The sequence below is a fragment of the Mandrillus leucophaeus genome, unplaced genomic scaffold (assembly GCF_000951045.1).
Source record: "Mandrillus leucophaeus isolate KB7577 unplaced genomic scaffold, Mleu.le_1.0 Scaffold73, whole genome shotgun sequence".
NCBI classification, from domain to species: domain Eukaryota; kingdom Metazoa; phylum Chordata; class Mammalia; order Primates; family Cercopithecidae; genus Mandrillus; species Mandrillus leucophaeus.
In genome coordinates this window covers 7,162,273-7,182,010 of record NW_012107919.1, presented here as the reverse complement: position 1 = coordinate 7,182,010, position 19,738 = coordinate 7,162,273, and the positions used below count along the sequence as shown (strand labels likewise).

At 35.9% G+C, this 19,738-nt stretch overlaps 1 protein-coding gene across 1 annotated transcript; it reads left to right on the top strand.

Moving 5' to 3' along the window:
• The first annotated feature begins 6,307 nt into the window (after positions 1 to 6,307).
• Positions 6,308 to 6,750, top strand: LOC105528734 (ATP synthase subunit g, mitochondrial). The gene has a single exon (XM_011965610.1). It carries the CDS (start codon positions 6,334 to 6,336, stop codon positions 6,643 to 6,645), a length of 312 nt encoding a protein of 103 aa, XP_011821000.1. The 5' UTR covers positions 6,308 to 6,333; the 3' UTR covers positions 6,646 to 6,750.
• The last annotated feature ends 12,988 nt before the right edge of the window (positions 6,751 to 19,738 follow it).

Genomic DNA, 19,738 nt, shown 5'->3' with positions numbered 1-19,738 from the left:
GCGCTCTCTCTCCCCTATTGCCATGTGATGATGTGCTCGTTTCCCCTTTGCCTTCTGCCATGATTGTAAGTTTTCTGGGGAAAAGAGGCTCAAGTATTAGAATGATTATTGGCTTAGATTATCATAAAAGCTGTAAATCTTAAATAAATTGTCACAGAGAAACATCTTTAGCTCTATAAACTATTAGCCAATAATTTGAAAGAGATAGTACTACTTTTCAGGTAAAAGGGAAAGACTTATATTCTGCTTTGTTATCACCAATTCATTTATGTGTTCATATATACACATAAATATGCATTTATGTATATATATTTATAAATATATATAGCAATATTTATATATACTTATAAATATATAAAATATATAGCAATATTTATAATTATCTCTACATTTTTATGTATATATGAATGCATGAATTGGTAATATATATTGTTTCTATATATATTTTTATATAACAAAAACAGATTTATGTTTAAATATATATATTTACTTATATATAAATACATATGTATATAAAACCACTAATCCAGTAAAATCAATTTGAAACCTATCTAGTCGTGTATCTATTTTAGGCAGAGGATTATTGTCAGTCTTGATTACAGAACTATATTTTTGTAACCTATGCAAAATTGACCTTTACTAATCAATGTTATTATAAGAATTACTATGAGATCCCAAAAAACCTAGACTATCTTTTGCACTCTTTTTCTGGTATTAATGTTTTTCTATTGAATCCATAATGTAATAATCAAATAATATCATAATAGAGTCAATCAGATATTGTCTGATATGTATAAAGCATATCTGTGAAGTAAAGCCAAGATATAACTCTAACCAAGAAATATCCTCAACCAATGATTTTCCCATGAATAATACAAGGCAAATATTCTCAGCTTTGGGCTCGTCTTTACTGATAGCTTTAGCATGGCACATGGATTTATATTAGATCAATGCATAGGGACTGTGGTCAAGACCCAGAAAACCTCACTCTTATAATTAAATTTCACATTTGCAAAAAAATGAGACATCTCCAAAAAGTTAACTTCCATCCCACTGTTACATTTTACATTGAGAAAATGAGACCTCCTCCCCTCTCACAAAAGTTAACTGGTCATTCTCCATTCTTTTGCCACCAAACTAATGAATAACAGAGAAAGGGCTGTGACATTATAGGTCATTAATTTATTGGTTTATTAAATAATTTTCAATGAAACAGGTGAAAGCAAGGTTTTAAGAAAATTATGCATATGTTTTAATAGGGGAGGTAAATGTTTTTATAATGTAAATCTAGCCATTATATTACAAATACCATTTCAGAAGAGGGATGTAACTATCTTCCCATGATAAATGAAGATAAAATTTCAATAGAAATAAATACCCCAACCAAATGTTCTCCAACCTGCTAATCCCATACCTATGCTTTCTATTGGCTGCACTCAACCAGAAGCTAGGTGACAAATAAGTTAACTGAAGCAGTCCCTGAGAATTATTCCTCTGGAATAACCCCTCCTGAGGTATGCAGCATGGAGAGGAAGCATGGAATATGGAAGGCAAAGATCAAAACTAGGCATATCCAACGAAAGATCATACTAGAACTGATGAGGTTGTGATATTATCTTATTTCTTACACAAATGTATTTATATTCTTCAATTTATCCTTGAATTTCATGCCTAAGGTGGTACTACTACTTTTCCACAAGCCAGTTTGTCTCCTCTTAAAAAAATGAATATATAATTTTGCATAAAATAGATCCTGATAGAATTCCAGGGGAAGACCATTGCAGTTAGAAAAAGGAATGCTTACTAGCTCTCTTTCCCTTTTCTGCCAATAAGATGGTGGGAACATAGTTTTAACAAAAGATTGCTAAATGAAGAGTACAGTTTTGAAAACCTTACCATGGATTTGGAAAGAGAATGAGCTAGCGGTTAACATTTGGCACATATTCTGAACAATTGTGTCAAAACTGGAATGAGTAGAATGAAAACAGCATCTGCTGCTGCTGATTTGCCTTTCCCCAGAGACTGGGCAACATTTGAACCTGTGATGAAAAGACAACAGGTGTGTCACACAGAATAAATCCCCCAAGCTCTCTGTTAGCCTTTAGGAAAACTACCAGCAAAAATAATAGAGAACCATGTATGAACTATAGGCATATATTGTAAAAACAAACAAAAAATGTATTCACTCGGTTGGCAATGGGCTACCACCTAGATAATTAAGAATGGGTTTAAAGTCAGGAAGGACAATATGTTTTAGTTCTGAGCTTAAGTTGCAAAGCACTAAAATAAAATATATTCCCATGTGGGACTAAAGACTGTGAAAAGTCAAGATGGTAGGAAAAAGAGAAGTGAATTTGCTCACATGAAAATCAACACAGACTTAGACAGTAGTGCACTCTTTCTTGTATAATCTTACGCAGAACTGGAAAACACACCACCATTGCCTTGGCATTTTTCTCTGTTTATTTCAGCTTTTATTTTAGGTTCAAGGGGTACACATGCAAGTTTGTTGCATGGGTACCTTGCATGATGCTGAAGTTTGGGGTATGGATGATCTCATTATCCAGTTAGTGAGGATAGTACCCAATAGGTAGTTTTTCAACCCTTGCACTCTCTCTCCCTCTCCACTCTAACGGTCTGCAGTGTCTGTAATTCCCATCTTTATGTCCATGTGTACTAAATGTTTAGCTGTAACTTACAAATGAGAATATGTGGTATTTGGTTTTCTATTCATGCATTAATTTGCTTAGGATTATGGCCTCCAGATACATCCCTGTTGCTACAAAGGACGTTATTTCATTATTTTTTATGGCTGTGTAGTATTCCATAGTTTATATGTACCACATTTTCTTTATCCAGTCCACCATTAATATGCATCTAGGTTGATTCCATTTCTTTACTATTGGGAATAATACTGTGATTGAGTACAGGTGTCTTTATGGTAGAACAATTTATTTTTCTTTAGGTATATGCCCAGTAATGGCTCTGCTAGGTTGAATGGTAGTTCTGTTTTCAGTTCTTTTGAGAAATCTCCAAAATGCTTTCCACAGTGGCTAAACTAATTTACATTCCACCAGCAATATATAAGTGTTTCCTTTTCTCCCCAACCTCAACATCTGTTATTTTTTTAGTGGGAGGTGGTGTCTCATTGTGGTTTTGATATGCATTTTTCTAATGATTAATTATTTTGAACACGTTTTCAAATGTCTGCTGGCCATATCTATGTCTTCTTTTCAGAAATGTCTGTTTATGTCTTTTGCCCCCTTTTAAATGAGGTCAGCTTTTTTGTTATGTTTGTTTGTTTTTTGCTTCTTGAATTAAGTCCATTATATTAAATAGATTCTGGATATTAGATTTTTGTTGGATGCATAGTTTGTGAATATTTTCCCCCATTATTTAGGTTGTCTTATTACACTGTTGATTGTTTAGTTGTGCAGAAAGGAGCTCTTAAGTTTAATTAGGTTTCACTTTTATTTCAGGTACTTGTTTTGATTGCTTTTGGGGACTTAGTCATAAATTCCTGTCAAGGCTGATGTCCAGAAGGGTATTTTCTACATTTTCTCCTAGTACTTTTATAGTTTTAGCTGTTGCATTTAAATTTTTAATCCACCTTGAATTAATTTTTTGTTGAATTTGCCGAAGATCAGATGGTTGTAGGTGTGTGGCTTTATTTCTGGGTTCTCTATCCTATTCTATTGGTCTATGGGTCTGTTTTTGTACTAATAACATGCTGTTCTAGTTACTGTAGCCTTGTGGTATAGTTTGAAGTTGGGTAGTGTGATACTTCCAGCTTTGTTCTTTTTGCATAGGATTGCTTTGGTTATTCAGGCTCTTTTTTGGTTCCATATGAATTTTAAAATAGTTGTTTCTAATTCTGTGAAAAATGGCATTGGGGATTTGATAGAAATAGCATTGAATCTATAGATTGCTTTGGGCAGTATGGCCATTTAAACAATATTGATTCTTCCAATTCATGAACATAAAATATTGTTCCATTTGTTTGTGTCATCTATGCTTTCTTAGCAGTGTTTTGTAATTGTCATTGCAGATATCTTTCTCCTCATTGGTTAGACGTGTTCCTAGGTGTTTTCTTTCATGGGGGCTATTGAAAATGAGATGGTGTTCTTGATTTGGCTCTCAGCTTAAACATTGTTGGTGAATAGAAATGCTACTGATATTTGCATATTGATTTTGTATCCTGAAACTTTACTGACATTGTTTATCAGTTCCAGGAGCCTTTGGTTCTTTTAGGTATAAAATTATATCATCAGTAAGAAGAGATAATTTGACTTATTTTCCTTTTTGGATACCTTTTGTCTCCTTCTTTTGCCTGATTGTTTGCTCTAAGACTTCCAGTACTATGTTGAACAGGATAAATGAGGGTGGCACACTTTGCTTGTTCCAATTCTGAAGGGGAATGTTTCCAGCTTTTGCCTATTCAGTATGATGTTGGCTGTGAGTTTGTCGTAGATGGCATTTATTGTTTTTAGGTGTTTCCTCAATGCCTAGTTTGTTGACTTTTTTATCATGAAGGATGTTGAATTTTATTGAATGCTTTTTCTGTGTCTGTTGAAATTATCATATGGTTTTTTTTAATTGTTTATGTGGTGAATCACATATATTGATTTCCATATGTTGAACCAACTTTGCATCTCAGGAATAAAGCCTGCTTGATCATGGTGAATTAATTTTTTATGTGGTGCTGCATTCAGTTTGCAAGTATTTTGTTGAGGATTTTTGTGTTTATGTTATCAGGCACATTGGTCTGTAGTGTTCTTTTCTTGTTATGTCTTTGTCAGATTTTGGTATCACATTGATGCTGGCTTTATATAATGAGTTAAAGAGTAGTATCTCCTCATCAAGTTTTTGAAATATTTTCAGTGGATTGGTGCCCACTCTTCTTTGTATGTCTGGTAGAATTCGGTTGTGAATCCATCTGTTCTAGGGCTCTTTTTGGTTGGTAGTGTTTTTGTTTGTTTGTTTTTTGTTTTTATCAAACTCAATATTAGTCTGTTCAGGGTTTCAATTTCTTCCTGATTCAGTCGTAGGAAGCTGTGTGTTTCTAGGCATTTATCCATTTCTTCTATGTCTTTTAGTTTGTGTGCATAAAGTTATTCATAATAATCTCTGAGGATCTTTTGTATTTCTATGCGATAAGGTGTAATGTCTCATTTATCATTTTTTATTGCATTTATATGATTCTTCCCTTTTTTGTTGTTAATCTACCTGGCAATCTATAGATGTTGTTTGTCATTTCAAAGAACCAGCTTTTAGTTCATTGATCCTTTGAATGGAGTTATGGGTCTCAGCTTTATTCAGTTCTGATTTTAATTTAGTTATTTCTTCTATTAGCTTTGAGGTTAGTTCTCATTTTTTCTAGTTCCTCTAAGGATGATGGGGTGATGTTAGATTAATTTGAGATGTTTCTAACTTCTTGATGTAGATGTTTAGTACTATGAATGTTCCTCTTAACACAGCTTTTGGTGCATCCCAGAGATTTTGATACGTTGTGTTTCTGTTTTCCTTTATTTCAAAAAAAAATTATTTCTGCCTTAATTTTGTTCTTCACCCCAAAGTCTTTCAGGAGGAAGTTGTCTAATTTCTATGTATTTATATGTTTTGAGAGATCTTAGTGCTGATTTTTATTTTTATTCTACTGTGATCCAAAAGTATGGTTGATATGATTTTGATTTTTTTGCATTTTATAGATACTTGCCTTTATGATTAGAGCATATGATCCATCATATAGTATGTCCTGTGTACAGATGAGAATAATGCATATTCTGTGGTTGATGAATGGGGCATTCTGTAAATGTCTATGAGGTCCAATTGGTCAAGTGTCAAGTTTAAGTCCAGAATTTCTTTGTTGTCTGTTTCAATGATCTAATTCTGTCAGTAAGGTGTTGAAGTTTCTCGCTATTATTGTGTGACTGTCTAAGCCTTTTTGTGGGTCTAGAAGTACTACTTTTATAAATCACAGTGCTCCAATATTGGGTGTGTATATATTTAGGATAATTAAGTCTTCTTGTAGTATTGAATTGTTTATCATTGGGTAGTGCCTTTCTTTGTCCTTTTTTACCACTGTTGGTTTAAAGTCTGTTTTATCTAGTAGCAAGCCCTGTCCTTTTTATTTTTCTGTTTGTGTGATAGATCTTTCTCCAATTCTTTACTTTGAGCTATGGGCAGTGTTATTTGTGAGATAGTTCTCTTAAAGACAGCAGATGGATGGATTTTTTTTTTTTAATCTGGGCTTGACCATCTTTGCCTGTTAAGTGGGTCATTAAAACTGTTCACATTCTATGTTCTGGGCGATGGACTTTGCATCCCAGAACCATGGCCCAATTTGTCCGTAACCTTGTGGAGAAGACCCCGGCTTTGGTGAACGCTGCTGTGACTTACTCAAAGCCTCGATTGGCCACATTTTGGTACTACGCCAAGGTTGAGCTGGTTCCTCCCACCCCTGCTGAGATCCCTAGAGCTATTCAGAGCCTGAAAAAAATAGTCAATAGTGCTCAGACTGGTAGCTTCAAACAGCTCACAGTTAAGGAAGCTGTGCTGAATGGTTTGGTGGCCACTGAGGTGTTGATGTGGTTTTATGTTGGAGAGATCATAGGCAAGCACGGCATCATTGGCTATGATGTTTGAAGAACAATCTTTAACATCTGGTCATATTTGATTTATTATTTGAGTGTTGTTGGACCATGTGTGATCAGACTGCTATCTGAATAAAATAAGATGTCAAAAAAAAAAAAAAAACTGTTCACATTCCAAGTTAATATTGATATGTGAAATTTTGGTCCTATGATGTTGTTAGCTAGTCATTCTGCAGTCTCTGTTGTATAGTTGCTTTACAGGATCTGAGGGCTATGTACTTAAGTGTCATTTTGTGGTGGCACATACTGTTCTTTCATTTCCATGTTTTAAGAGATCTCTTAAAGATCTCTTGTAGGGCTGGTCTAGTGATAGTAAAGTCTTTTAGCAATTGCTTGTCTGAAAAGGATTTTATTTCTTTTTTACTTAAGAAAGTTAGTTTGGCGGGATATGAAATTATTGGCTGGAATTTAAATCCTGAATCTCTTCTGGCTTATAAGGTCTCTGCTGAGGAGGCAATCGTTAGTCTGACGAGGTTTCCTTTTTCTACCTCTCTATCAAGATTAGAAACATTTTCCTGAACTATTGTTTTGTATAATTTATCCTTCTTTCTCAGGAATGCCAATAATTTGTAGGTTTGCTGGCTTTGCATAATCCCATATTTCTTGGTGATTTAGTTCATTTGTTAAGTTATTTTTCCTGAATTTAGTCTGACTGGGTCAATTTAAAAGACCAGTCTTAAATATCTGAAATTCTTTCTTCTCCTCAGTCCAGCCTATTAATAAAAATTTCAATGTATTTTGAAATTCCTTAAGTGAGTTGTCTATATCCAGTAGCTCTAATTCATTTCTTTTTAAGATGTTTATCTCTTCCTTCATTTTCTGAATTGCTTTAGAAATATCTTTGTGTTGATTTTCAACCTTGTCTTGAATCTCACTGAGCTTCTTTGCAATCTGTGCTTTGAACTCTTGATCTGTCATTTCTGAGTTTCCATTTTTTGTTAGGGACCACTGCTGGAGATCTAGAATGGTCCTTTGGTGGTGTTATAATGATCAGATTTTTTATGGTGCCAGAATTCTTATGCTGGTTCCTTATCACGTGAAGAGGAGTGTATTGGATAGAGTCTTTTGGTTTTACTTCTATAGCCCTATGTACTTTCTGTTGGCAGGTTTTATATTGGGCTGTGTGCTTCAACCTACAGGCCAATAGATGAATCTTGTGACTAAGAGCTAGCTGTGACACTAGCAGATAGGTATGTGCCTCAGCTTTGTTCACTGTGAGTAATTTTCTGTTGTTTCAGGTCAAGGGCTGGACAGTGGAGTGCCTAGTGCCCTGAGCTTCCTGTTCTGTGGGGTTGGGAAGACACCACTGGGCAAATCTGAAGCTCCTGTCTTGCCCATGAATGCCCTAATGTCAAGTGCAGGAACCAGTCCTGATGAGGATGGCTAGGAGAAGCTTCTGTGGAAATGTGCTAAGGTCTTTGCAGGAAGGTCAGGGGGCTGCAATAGCTCCCTGTCCTAGATAGGCAGGAGCTTGATCTGTTTCTCTATCACACCCCTGTTCCAGGGCTTGTGACTCCCAGTTCAGACACACACTGTAGTCTATCTCCAAACCACAGTGTGGCTGAAAACCACAGGAAACACCGGTTTGGTGATTCTATGGGAGTAGATTCAGGGCATAACTTCATCACACAACATGATACAGATTGCTTTATGGTCCACCTCTTCTCCAATGCAATAGTTCTCTTGAAAAGGAGCAGGCTCTATCTTTGGGCACATTGAGTGGGTGTTAGTTGTGGTGGTATTAGCTGGTTGGGTCAGTCTGAATTCAGGCACTGGAGAAAGCGGTCAGGTGCCAGTAGAGTTGCAATGGGGTAAGTGGTTTCCCAGTTTTCAGGCCCCTAGTTGGCCTACTGGACAGTGTGTATAAGTCCTGAAGGGCTGGGCTGGAGTCAGGCTACCCCAGAGTTTGGATGCTGGCTCTGATTGGAAGGGTGGACTGATCTCTGGGTCACCAGATGAACTTTTAGGCTGAAGTCAGGTGGAATGCATAGGTGGTGAGAGCCTGAGAGAATGTCACAGGCAGGTGGGGATTGAGTTTTCAGAAGCGCTCTGGACTGCAGGTGAAACTTTCAGACAGGGGCAGGGCATTCCTTGACTTTCTTTCTGATGATTTTCATGCATTTTGTCAACTTTATGGCAATGCTTACTAAACTATGCATCATTTTCAACATGTCTGCTCTCCTTATTTCAGTGTTACATCTCTAATACCTGCATGCCTAAGTACTGCTCTAAACCAAATCAATCCCTCTCCATCATAATTTGTTAACTTATACTATGCTAATTGTTAAGAATGGCTCAAATATCTCTTATAATATTTATATTGAATATTTATATTGAATATAATATATTGAATATATTATATTATTCCAAAGTCTAAAATCATAAGAAATACATATCTACTTTTATCATTCTTGGCAGCCAGGGAATAACTGACTGTTAGAAGGACTTATATTTTGTATATCTTAGACAACTGTGCTTCTTGATGATACTAATTTTGATACTTCTTTTATTGGTCCTGTCTTAAGGCATGTGGATAATCAAAAAGAATGCTGTTCCTGATTTCTGATTTTTTTATGCTGAATTCTTGCCAGCAAAATTTGACGTGTCATATACTTACCCATCTTTACCCGTTAACTGTAATGTCTTCTCAAAAATTATGTGAAATGGTTTTGTTCCCTTAGTAGATGTGAAGGGGTTAAGCTGACACTATAGAGCCAGCATACCCTCTCAATATTCCCCCAGCATTTGGGTGAAAAAAAGCATTAAATCCAAGTCACAGATTGAAAGCCAATGTACATAAAGGTTCCCCATTGTAATCTTCACATATTGCTAAAAATTAGAAATGAAAAAGAGATGTGAGGTGCAAGGTTTTTTAAGTGAAAATACTTAGATGAATTTGCCATTTTAGCCCACTCAGCCAGCCAAGAGTGAGGGTACTTTTTAGATGTTTATACATTTGTTTGCTCATTTGCTTGTTTGTTCACTTTAAAATATGCTAGATATTTGGATACACAGACACAATAAACTTCTCTCAAGAAACCTGTAGTAATTTAGACTCGTGATTCCAGACTTAAGTTCAAATCCAAACTCTGTCATCAAAATGTATGAGCATTTGGGCAAACACTGGCCTCTCTGGATGGTTCCCATATACGGAAGATCACATTAGATCATCTTAATAAAGTTCCTAGCAGTGGTATCTGGCACATTTTGAGGTTTGTTGATGAGAATTATGATTTTGTGGTAAAGAGTATAAAATCTGAAATGAGGTCATCTCTACCCCTTGTTCTTTAACAAGACAGTTTTCTGCTTTGTGTCTTCAGTTTTTTTCTGTATAAAATGAAGATGATAGTAATATCAATCCCACAGGAAAGTTATGATTACTGAATGAGTTAATATATGCAAAGGACTTAAAATAGTGCTTGACTTGTAATTAATGCTGGTTGAGTGTTTTCTATCTCTGTTAAAAATAAGAATAGTCATTCTCATTATTGTTATTACATATGATCTGTATATAAATGACTATAATACAAAACAGAAAATAGTGATTCCATTAGAGATCTCTAAATAACTATAGGATTTTTAAAAGTAATATTTTAGGCTGAGAAGTGGTAAAAAATTTCCAGGAACTATGATAGTATTAGGCATGCTAAGTTGAGAGGTCAAGAGAAAAACCTATGGATAAATAAAAGCATGTAAACAAAATGATGTGTAAACTGTGGATAGTTCCTTTACTGTACATGGGAAGACATTATGAGTGATGTGGTTACAAACATAGGTTAAAGCAGATCATGAAAGAACTTGAATGCAAGCCATAGGCTATCAATTAATTTGGTCAGCAATGGGAAATCTCTGAGGGCCTGTGGCAAGACCTATCTTGTAGAATAATTTGTAGAGCAAAGAAACAAGAAATAGAAACGCCAGATAGGAGATTTCTGCATATTTCAAGCTAAATGTACAGGAGAACTTCACTAGGTTAGAATCAAAGGGAGATGGAAAGAATGTATGTGTTGAAGTGAATTCCTAAACAAAAGAGTTTGAGTAAGGGTTAGATTGGATTTTTTAAAAATAAAGCAGAAATCAAAATTGGACTTCTCTCATGTCTTCCCTTCTCCACTACCACTTTCCGTTTTTGAGAAAAAGATACAGCTTCTATCTGAGGCATTTGAAAACTTAGATGCTTACACAAAACAGGCAGGTAACCTGGATAAATAAGGAGTGCCAGCCAGAATGAGACTATGGAGAACCTGGGGTCTCATGATCCATCTCAACTGTGAGGTGGTAGTCTTGGGGCTCCAGGCAACTATTGCTATGGAGAAACATTGCCCAGCACTGCCAGTTATTCTGAGTTTTCCAAGAGAACTGGGAAATCTGGATCTTCAAAATGTGAAAACTACCAATTTTTACATGTTGGCAACTACTTTGAAAATTTTAAAAAAGCCTCTCTAGGCCAAACAAAACATGCCTGTGGCCAAATGTAGCATGTGGGTCACCAGTTTGTAAAATCTGACTCTTGTTATCTGGCAAGGTAATGAAGCATTCTGGTTAGTCAACATTCTGACTGAGTTTCCACATACGTTATATAAGGCTTTTGAGCCTTCCAAGAATAGGAATACATCAGCTATGCTGAACATGAAAGTTCTACTTAACATTTACCAAACTTTCCCCTGTTGATTCAAACACTTATTCACTCAACAAGTAATTATTATTTAGCTATGTTTCATATGCAATGATAATAATTTAGGAATATATAAATATGAATGAGATAACCTTGACCTTAAGTAGCTCAGTTTGATGAGGGTATAAACATAGGTCACAGATAGTGAGAGTACAATCAGTTTGACAACTCGGAATCATTTAGTATCTCAATATCATCAGTAGTCATGTAAAAATATGGAGAATGGCATAGTGTTTATCAACTGATAGATATTCTAGAGGTTCTGTTCTAGAACTCTAACTTTCAATACTTGACATTTTCTCAGAAAGACCATGTCAGACTCAAGCTTCTGTACTAGCTCCTGTCATTTCTCAAAATGCTTTTTCTTAAGATACCTCTTTCAAAAATTTGGGAATGGGATCAGTCTTCCAAAGATAAATAATCCCATTCTAAGATTTCTGGCCTTGTGATTTAAATTCCATAGGTCAAAAGTAGGAAGAGGAATCACTCTGGATGGTTTATGGGGAACACTCTATTTCCATTTAATTCATGTCAACAATTTCCCTCCTAAAGCAACCCTGCCTTGCTACCCTGAAGAACAAGGAACACAGAATATTCCCCTGCTAAGGTTAATATTGTTCAGCAACTTGAGAGAAATGATTAAAGAAGTAACTATTAAAATAAGTACGGTATTATTCTGTCTCCTCTAGCATACAATTTCTTTGGCTACATGATGATTTTTAAAAAAATATCAAATTAGTGGCTTAAATGCATTTCTTCTTAGGTACTAGAAGGGAAGACATACATTTAAATATTAAATTTTAGACAAATATTTGGGGAAAAGCTGTAATTGTTTCCCTCTTACTGCAAACTCAGAGACTCTCAACCCTTTCCTCTCAACTACCATCATTTGGTGTCACTAAAACACTGTTCCGAAAGGTCACATTTCAAAAAGAAATCATTACTTTGTTTTTATAACTGATATATCCAAAGATATGGGCAGAACTTTTACAAAGGGATTTATAAGTAAAAAAAAAAAAAAAAGAGTTAAAAGTGTAAAATACTTAGTTCCACTGTATATCAAATAACTATTTTTCTCTTTAGGTGCAGTAGTATACATAACATCATGTACTTTGAGTAGCACAGAGAATAGGAACTGAATGATACAAGATTAATTACTACACTATTGTCATCTCTAGCTAATAACATAGAGATTAACCTTGCTGTTAAAGTCTCTCTGGATGTATTTGTTTGGCTGTGGCATAATTAGGGAGGCATGCAAGTAGAAAAAAAACACACAAAATAAAATTTGTGCCTTGGGAGGAACAGAATTTGTTTATTACTTTGTCACTGCAGGCAACAGGGTGTGAAACCAGCAAGAAATCAAGCCCGTTCTTGACGTCAGTTATTTCTAATTTGGAGCAATTGAGTGCATCTTTGACTTATGTGCCGGGGCTGATCATTGATTAAGCTGCAGGGGTGTTTCCTACAGTGTTCCTTTGGCCTTATTACTGTGACTAGCAATGCGTTGTCAGGTTGCTTTTTGTTTTGTTTTTGTTTTGTTATTTTCCTTCTCCAGAAGACTCTGAATTTAAAATATTCCTGAAATTAGTTACAAGTAAACTTAGTAATTTCCTAAGTATTAAGTACATATTTTCCCTTGATTTTGATCTTTACCTTTGGAGAACCAAATGTCACATTTTAGACGTTTCATAGATACAGAAAACTTTTTTAACATTGTGTGTTCAAGTTTGGATAAATGGTACCAAAGCAATCCTTTGGACAAGCAAAATGAACTTCTCAATCATTACACATTAATCATTAGACTGTTTGTATTTAAATGAAATATTGCTTGAAAGAAAGCAAAAGTGATTCACATCTTTCTTTCACAGTTTAGAGAAGTTAAAGGCCATTTTAATGCTTGATAAAAATGAACAGCCATTATAAAACTTTAAGGAAATGGCCAACATCCTGAGGTTGCCATCCAGAAAAAATTGAAAGAATCTACCTCTCCAATGACCTAATGGAACTCCTGAATTAAAACTCTGTCACTACAGACTCTAATCATATTTGTTATGAGATTATTTTGCTTTAAAGAACAAATTTTCTATTTTAAAAACTTATCAAGAGACCAGACATGGTGGGTCATGGCTGTAATCCCAGCACTTTGGGAGGCCAAGGCAGGAGGATAGCTTGAGCCCAAGACTTTGAGACCAGCTTGGGCAACATGGAGAGATCCCATCTCTACAAATACTTTACAAATCACCTGGGCATGGTGGTGCACCTGTAGTCCCAGATACTGGGGAGGCTGATGCGGGAGGATCGTTTGAGCCCAGGAATTTGAGGCAGCAGTGAGCTATGATAATGCCACTGCACACCAACCTGGGCGACCAAGTAAGACTGCATGTCTAAAACACACACACACACACACACACCCCATCCCAAAGAATTGTATCTGTATTCTAGATGCCAGGTACGGTCTTTCTGACTTTTCAGTATTTAATTAAAATGGCTTGGAGACCCCATTTCACTTTATCTGAGAAGTCTAATATCTTCAAGATTTCTCAGAATATTTTCTTGTTTTGAGATACTAACCCTGCTGGATTCTGTCAGTTGCATGAGACAGCTCTTTCTTCTTTCTGGTTAGTGCCAGCTCAGATGTGAATATTGGCCTCTTTTTGACATTTGTGTAAATCATAGAAAAAAGGTACAGGATGCGTAGAAGATTCTGCTGGGGCTCTGAGATATAGAGTGTTTTCCTTGAGCAGTAAAGAGAACGTAAAATTAAATGTTTATTTTTCATATAATGACTTCCATAATTCTACCACCAGAAATTAATCTACCACAAGAAAGAAATTGCTCTGTAGAAAATTTACCTGTCGGATTTATACTGTACCCTCTCCCATCCTTGCTCCTCTTTTAACAACTTCTATCTAAATTTTATGTATACTTTTTATATGTAGTACTTTAAATATATTATTTAAACTTAAACTCACCTAGCCAGGCAATCCTTTTACTAAAGACGTTTCCCTCCACAAATGCGGCATTGTGCCAGTTGATGTGTATATGGTATATATGTGTGTGTGTGTGTATGTATACATATATAGTGCCAGTTGATATGTTTAATCTGCTATTCATGTCTGGAAATTTCTCTACTGTTTTTGTGAGTTGTGGTATGGGAATTGAAAAATATAGTATTTACATCTTCACTTAGGGCAAGCAACTACACCAATGTAGATAGATAATAAAATGTTAAGATATATAACCTGAAAATAAATAACCTGAGTTGCTAATTCCTTAACTCTTACACACTTAGGTGACTTACCATTCTCTTTCTCAATTCCTCAGGGACCAGCTCCACTACCATTGAGATATAAATATTTTTGGATTCACAAAATAAGTTGATCATTTATTATTGGACAAAGCAAATACAGTTTTTGGTTTTTTTTTTTTTTTTTTTTTTTTTTTTTTTAATTTAGCATCTGATCTTCCATAAGTATAAGACAACTCTACTTACATTCATTCTTTTAATTCATTATAATGAAATTTGGAGAAAGGAAGTATTGCTACAAGATGACCAACTCTTAGGTGGGCTAATAAAATTGCTTAAATATCACAGCAATTAAGTATTAAATCCAGGATTTCAAACCAGCTCTGTTGGACTTTAAGCTCACATAATTCCATTTGGTGATTCTGAGCACAGTCATCCTTACTCCATCTCATTTCCATTGTATTTTAATAAGAGGGCAGAGGTGGAAAATGAGATTTTGCTGAGGCCCTGTTCTTTAACATAAATGTGTTGGGTTAATAAACTAAGTTATTTTTAGGACAGAAAAAAATTGTAAAAACTGCTTTACACGTCACAAGATTAAAGGAGAACAGGAAAACAATGAACAAAGGGTAGGCAGAGTGACAGATGCTGGGACAGATTGTGTATCTTCTCCCCAGCCTCAATCTAGCAAAGAAGTGGGGGAGGGAGAAAATGAAAAGGGGAATGAGAAAAATCAACTCGGATCCAGTTATACATGGGTATTTGAGGTCTCTTCTGGCATAGTTGATGTGCACCTCTCCTAAAAGTACATGGCAAATGTTCCATTATCTGTTGTACAACAGAATATAACAACTGGCTCCTCGCTGGCTCTCTCAACTTTTTTTGTTTTTGTTTTTGAGACAGAGTCTCGCTCTGTCGCCCAGGCTGGAGGGCAGTGGCGCGATCTCTGCTCACTGCAAGCTCCGCCTCCCAGGTTCACGCCATTCTCCTGCCTCAGCCTCCCCAGTAGCTGGGACTATAGGCGCCCGCCACCACGCCCGGCTAATTTTTTTGGTATTTTTAGTAGAGATAGGGTTTCACCGTGTTAGAAAGGATGGTCTCGATCTAGTGACCTCGTGATCTGCCCACCTCAGCCTCCCAAAGTGCTGGGATTACAAGTGTGAGCCACCGTGCCCGGCCAATGTGCTGTTACAATTATCTAAAACAAATTCCATGTTTTCCTTTGTGTCTGCATAAAATGGGCTTAAGATGCGCAGGAAATACAATGTAAACACTTAAAAGCCTTCCCCCATATTCTCACTTCCACATTTGTGAGGTATTTTGAATTTTTCTGCCATTCTTCATGCGGGATACCCCGTAGTTTATATGTGGGTTCTCTTACTTTTTATCGCTTCCTTCTTGCTATGCTTACCAACATGTTTGTTTTTGAAGTCCTCAAAAAGGAAAACAAAACCAAAAACAAAAAAACCATCCCAGAGTATTAATTGAATGAAAGACTAGGAAAAAAATAATTGTAAACAAGACTGAACAGGGTCAATAGGATGTGAAAACATCTGGCTGCAATGTGAAAAGTTTAGTCAATTGATGGGCTCTTTTTAAAAGATATTGTGTTTTTGCTTTTGAATTTTGGGGGCCTGTTTCTGGATTCATCAAATCTATGGGTTGTCCACACTGGCATTGTATAAACTTACCCAATGATTGATTTTGATCTTGTAGATAACTTGCAAAATATGAGGTAACTAGAGCATGATTCATTTTATTTTACCTTTATTTATTTTTTTTTATAGAGACAGGGTCTTTCTCTGTCACCCAGGCTACAGTGCGGCCACACAGTCATAGCTCACTGCAGTTTTGAACTCCTGGGCTCAAGTGTTCCTCCTGCCTCAGCCTCCCAAGTAGCTAGGACTACAGGTACATACCACTACACCTGACTAATTTTCTTTTATCATTTTTTTTTTTTTTTCTTCGAGATGAAGTCTAGCTATGTGGCATAGACAGGTCTGGAACTCCTGACCTCAAGTGATCCTCTTGGGTTTGTCACACAAACTTGAGATTACAGACATGAGCCACTGTGCTTGGCCAACAGCATGCTTTAAATACCTCTAAAGAAGAAGGGAGAATTGATCAGTTGATTACTTGATCATTTGTTATTTTAGAAGTTTTACACTTAATAACCTTATTTCATTTTCCAAAGCAATCAGTGAGAAAAAGCATGTAATATTTTATGCTTGCCACTATACAAAATACTCTAATTACCTAATCTATTGTAATATTTACAATTATGCTATGAAGTAAATGTTATCCACAATTTATGAGTGAAATGTTCAGAGAATTTATGGAATTTCAGCTGCAGATTTAATTAAATTGTGAAGCTAAAGTTGAAATTTCATCTCTGGAATTTAAAAACCTATGCTTTTTTGCACTAGGCCAGTACAGTGCTATAAAATCATGTCTCTGAGTCTACACAAAACTGAATTTACAAAACATTTATCTTTTAGTAATTTAATAAGGATCTTTCCAATACATAGTGGGTGAACAAAAAGCACCTACTTCTCAACAGATGAAATAAGAAAAAAAAACTATGGAATAGCAGTATTTTAATGCATCGCTTATTTCAGCATAATTTAGAATACTCCAACTACATCTGAAGATCTTAAATTAATTATTTGGGTCCTGAGGGTTGAGAGTTTCTGAGAGAGCAAGGTAGAATTAACTTTCATCAAGCACCTGATATATGTGAGGTGGTATCATTTATTTAACTCTTCTTTATAGTCCAGAACCATGAGAAATGCTAAGCATTCTATATTTAATACATCATTTAATATTGATAATAACCCTGTGTGGCATGACACATTAATATTAACCTCATTTTACCGAGTAACAAATTGAAGTTGGTTAGTGGTAAAGGTGAAATTTGAACTCAGATCCTGTTTTTTGAACCTATGTACTTTCTCAAATAAGTGCTGTAAGACACATACAGAGCCAGTAGTACTTCCAAATAAGTGCTGCTTAGAGTAACTGCATAGTTGCTTCTTACACCAGCACATGAGCAGATAATTTTTATCAAAGATTCATTACTTGAGATTTCCATTCATTTATTTAATAAAGTCATTCCTCAGCTAGCAGTAGTATTTGGCCAGGCTTCTGCAGTCTCTCAGCCTCTTTGTGTTTATGGACAGGTCAACCAGTGGAATAATTTTCACTTGACAAGCCCCAGTTTGAACTTGTTTCCTGGATCATTAAGCACATTGGCATGTACATTAACAACCATTTTCTGCCTTGTTGGTTTCCATATATTTCACTCACAAATTAATAGGTACATAAGGAGAACTCAGTTAATGCCTCTTTGCATACCACCACCAGCCTTCTTGGTGGGTGGCAGGTATTGAAGCTGTGATGTTGAAAGAGACTGAAAACAAGCAGAACTAAGACTCAAATCAAGACTGATGTATCTTTTTTGGACCAGATAACTATGCCAATAGAAATGAATCGCAGATTCGTAAAATCAAATTTGCTTTTGATGTTATCAAGATTCCCTATCAAGAACTTTCTAATCAAGGGTTTTTCAACCTCGGCACTATTGACATTTGGAGCTGGATAATTCTTTGTTGTGAGGGCTGCTCTGTGCTTTGCAGGCTGTTTAGCTACATCCCATCCTCTACCCACTAGATGTCAGTAGCACCACCATCCTCTCCCTTGAAAATTAAAATAATAATAATAATAATAACAATGCCTCCAGATATTACCTAATGTCTCCTAGGGCAGCAAAATCACCCTGCTGAGCACCACTCGTCTGTCTTCATCAAGAATTACCTCTTTGTTTTATTCCCCTGGACTCTGGAAGAACAAGTGTTAGACATCATGTTCTTTCTTTTTATTTATTTATTTATATTTATTTAGAGACAGAGTCTCACTCTCTCGCCCGGTTGGAGTGCAGTGGTGCAACCTCGGCTCACTGCAACCTCCACCTCCTGGGTTTAAGCAATTCTCCTGCCTCAGCCTCCCGAGTAGCTGGGATTATAGGCGTGCACAACCACGCCCACCTAATTTTTGTATTTTTAGTGGAGACAGGTTTCACCATGTTGGCTAGGATGGTCTTAATCTCCTGACGTGATCCGCCTGGCTCGGCCTCCCAAAGTGCTGGGATTACAGGTGTGAGCCACTGCGCCGGGCCCTTTCTTTTTGTTAATAGGGAAACTAAAACCTGAGAAGAGAGAGTTGCTTAAGTGGGGAATATTTGATGAGTATATGCTATGTGCCAAGATACTGTAGAAACACTAAGAGGATCCTCATGAGAAAATTCTTCCTACTCTTATTTTTAAAATGAAAAATGTAGGAGACGATCTTGCCCCAAAACTCATATATGCTAAGTTGCCTTGCTAAGACCCAGGTGTGGGAAACCTGGTTTTAATATAGACATACCTCGATATGTATGTTTTAAAATAACTCTAAAGATTTGCAGATGTTTTTATTGAATATTTACTATCTAAAATGAAAGTCGGCTTTGATGGATTCACACGGTCACAGTAGAAAAATATTTCAATTGCCCTCAAGTTCAGGCAAAAGGATATTGAGTTGTCTGCAGTCATAACTTAGTTGTGCTTTTCCAGTAGATACCATTTCTTTCTTTGTTGTTTAGCATGTTTATATCATTGTTATCCTTATCTTTTCCTCCAAGATACTATTTTTCATGGGTCTCAGGTTTCTTCTGCCAGGTCTGGGACGTTTCAATTTATTTAATTTTAGCATCTTTAATATGATCTTATTGCTTGTTTATATAAACATTTCTTAGATATCCTTGCAATTAGGGAAGACAGAAAACCTAATTCAGATCTGGTACTCTACAACACTGAAACCCACTGTACAGATATCTGAGTTCATTAAGTGTTAAATAATTTGATAATTGGCATTTTAAATGCAGTATTTGATGCTGAACTCCTAGTGTTAAAGCATGTTTTAGTACTCTTTGGTGAACTTGTTCAGGGCTTTTGGATGGGCTGGAAATACTGTATTTTACCATTTATAACATATGAAAAGTCAATAGCCAAGACATTTTACAAGAACAGATTAGATATTTTGAGAGATCTCTCTAGTCCTTCTTCTGAAAGTGTGTGGGATTCTTACACTTTTCATGATCTCACAATAACCTCTTTTTTTCCT

Bases quoted from the DNA above. Each gene is read 5' to 3' on its own strand.
- LOC105528734 (XM_011965610.1), top strand. From the start codon at position 6,334: ATGGCCCAATTTGTCCGTAACCTTGTGGAGAAGACCCCGGCTTTGGTG.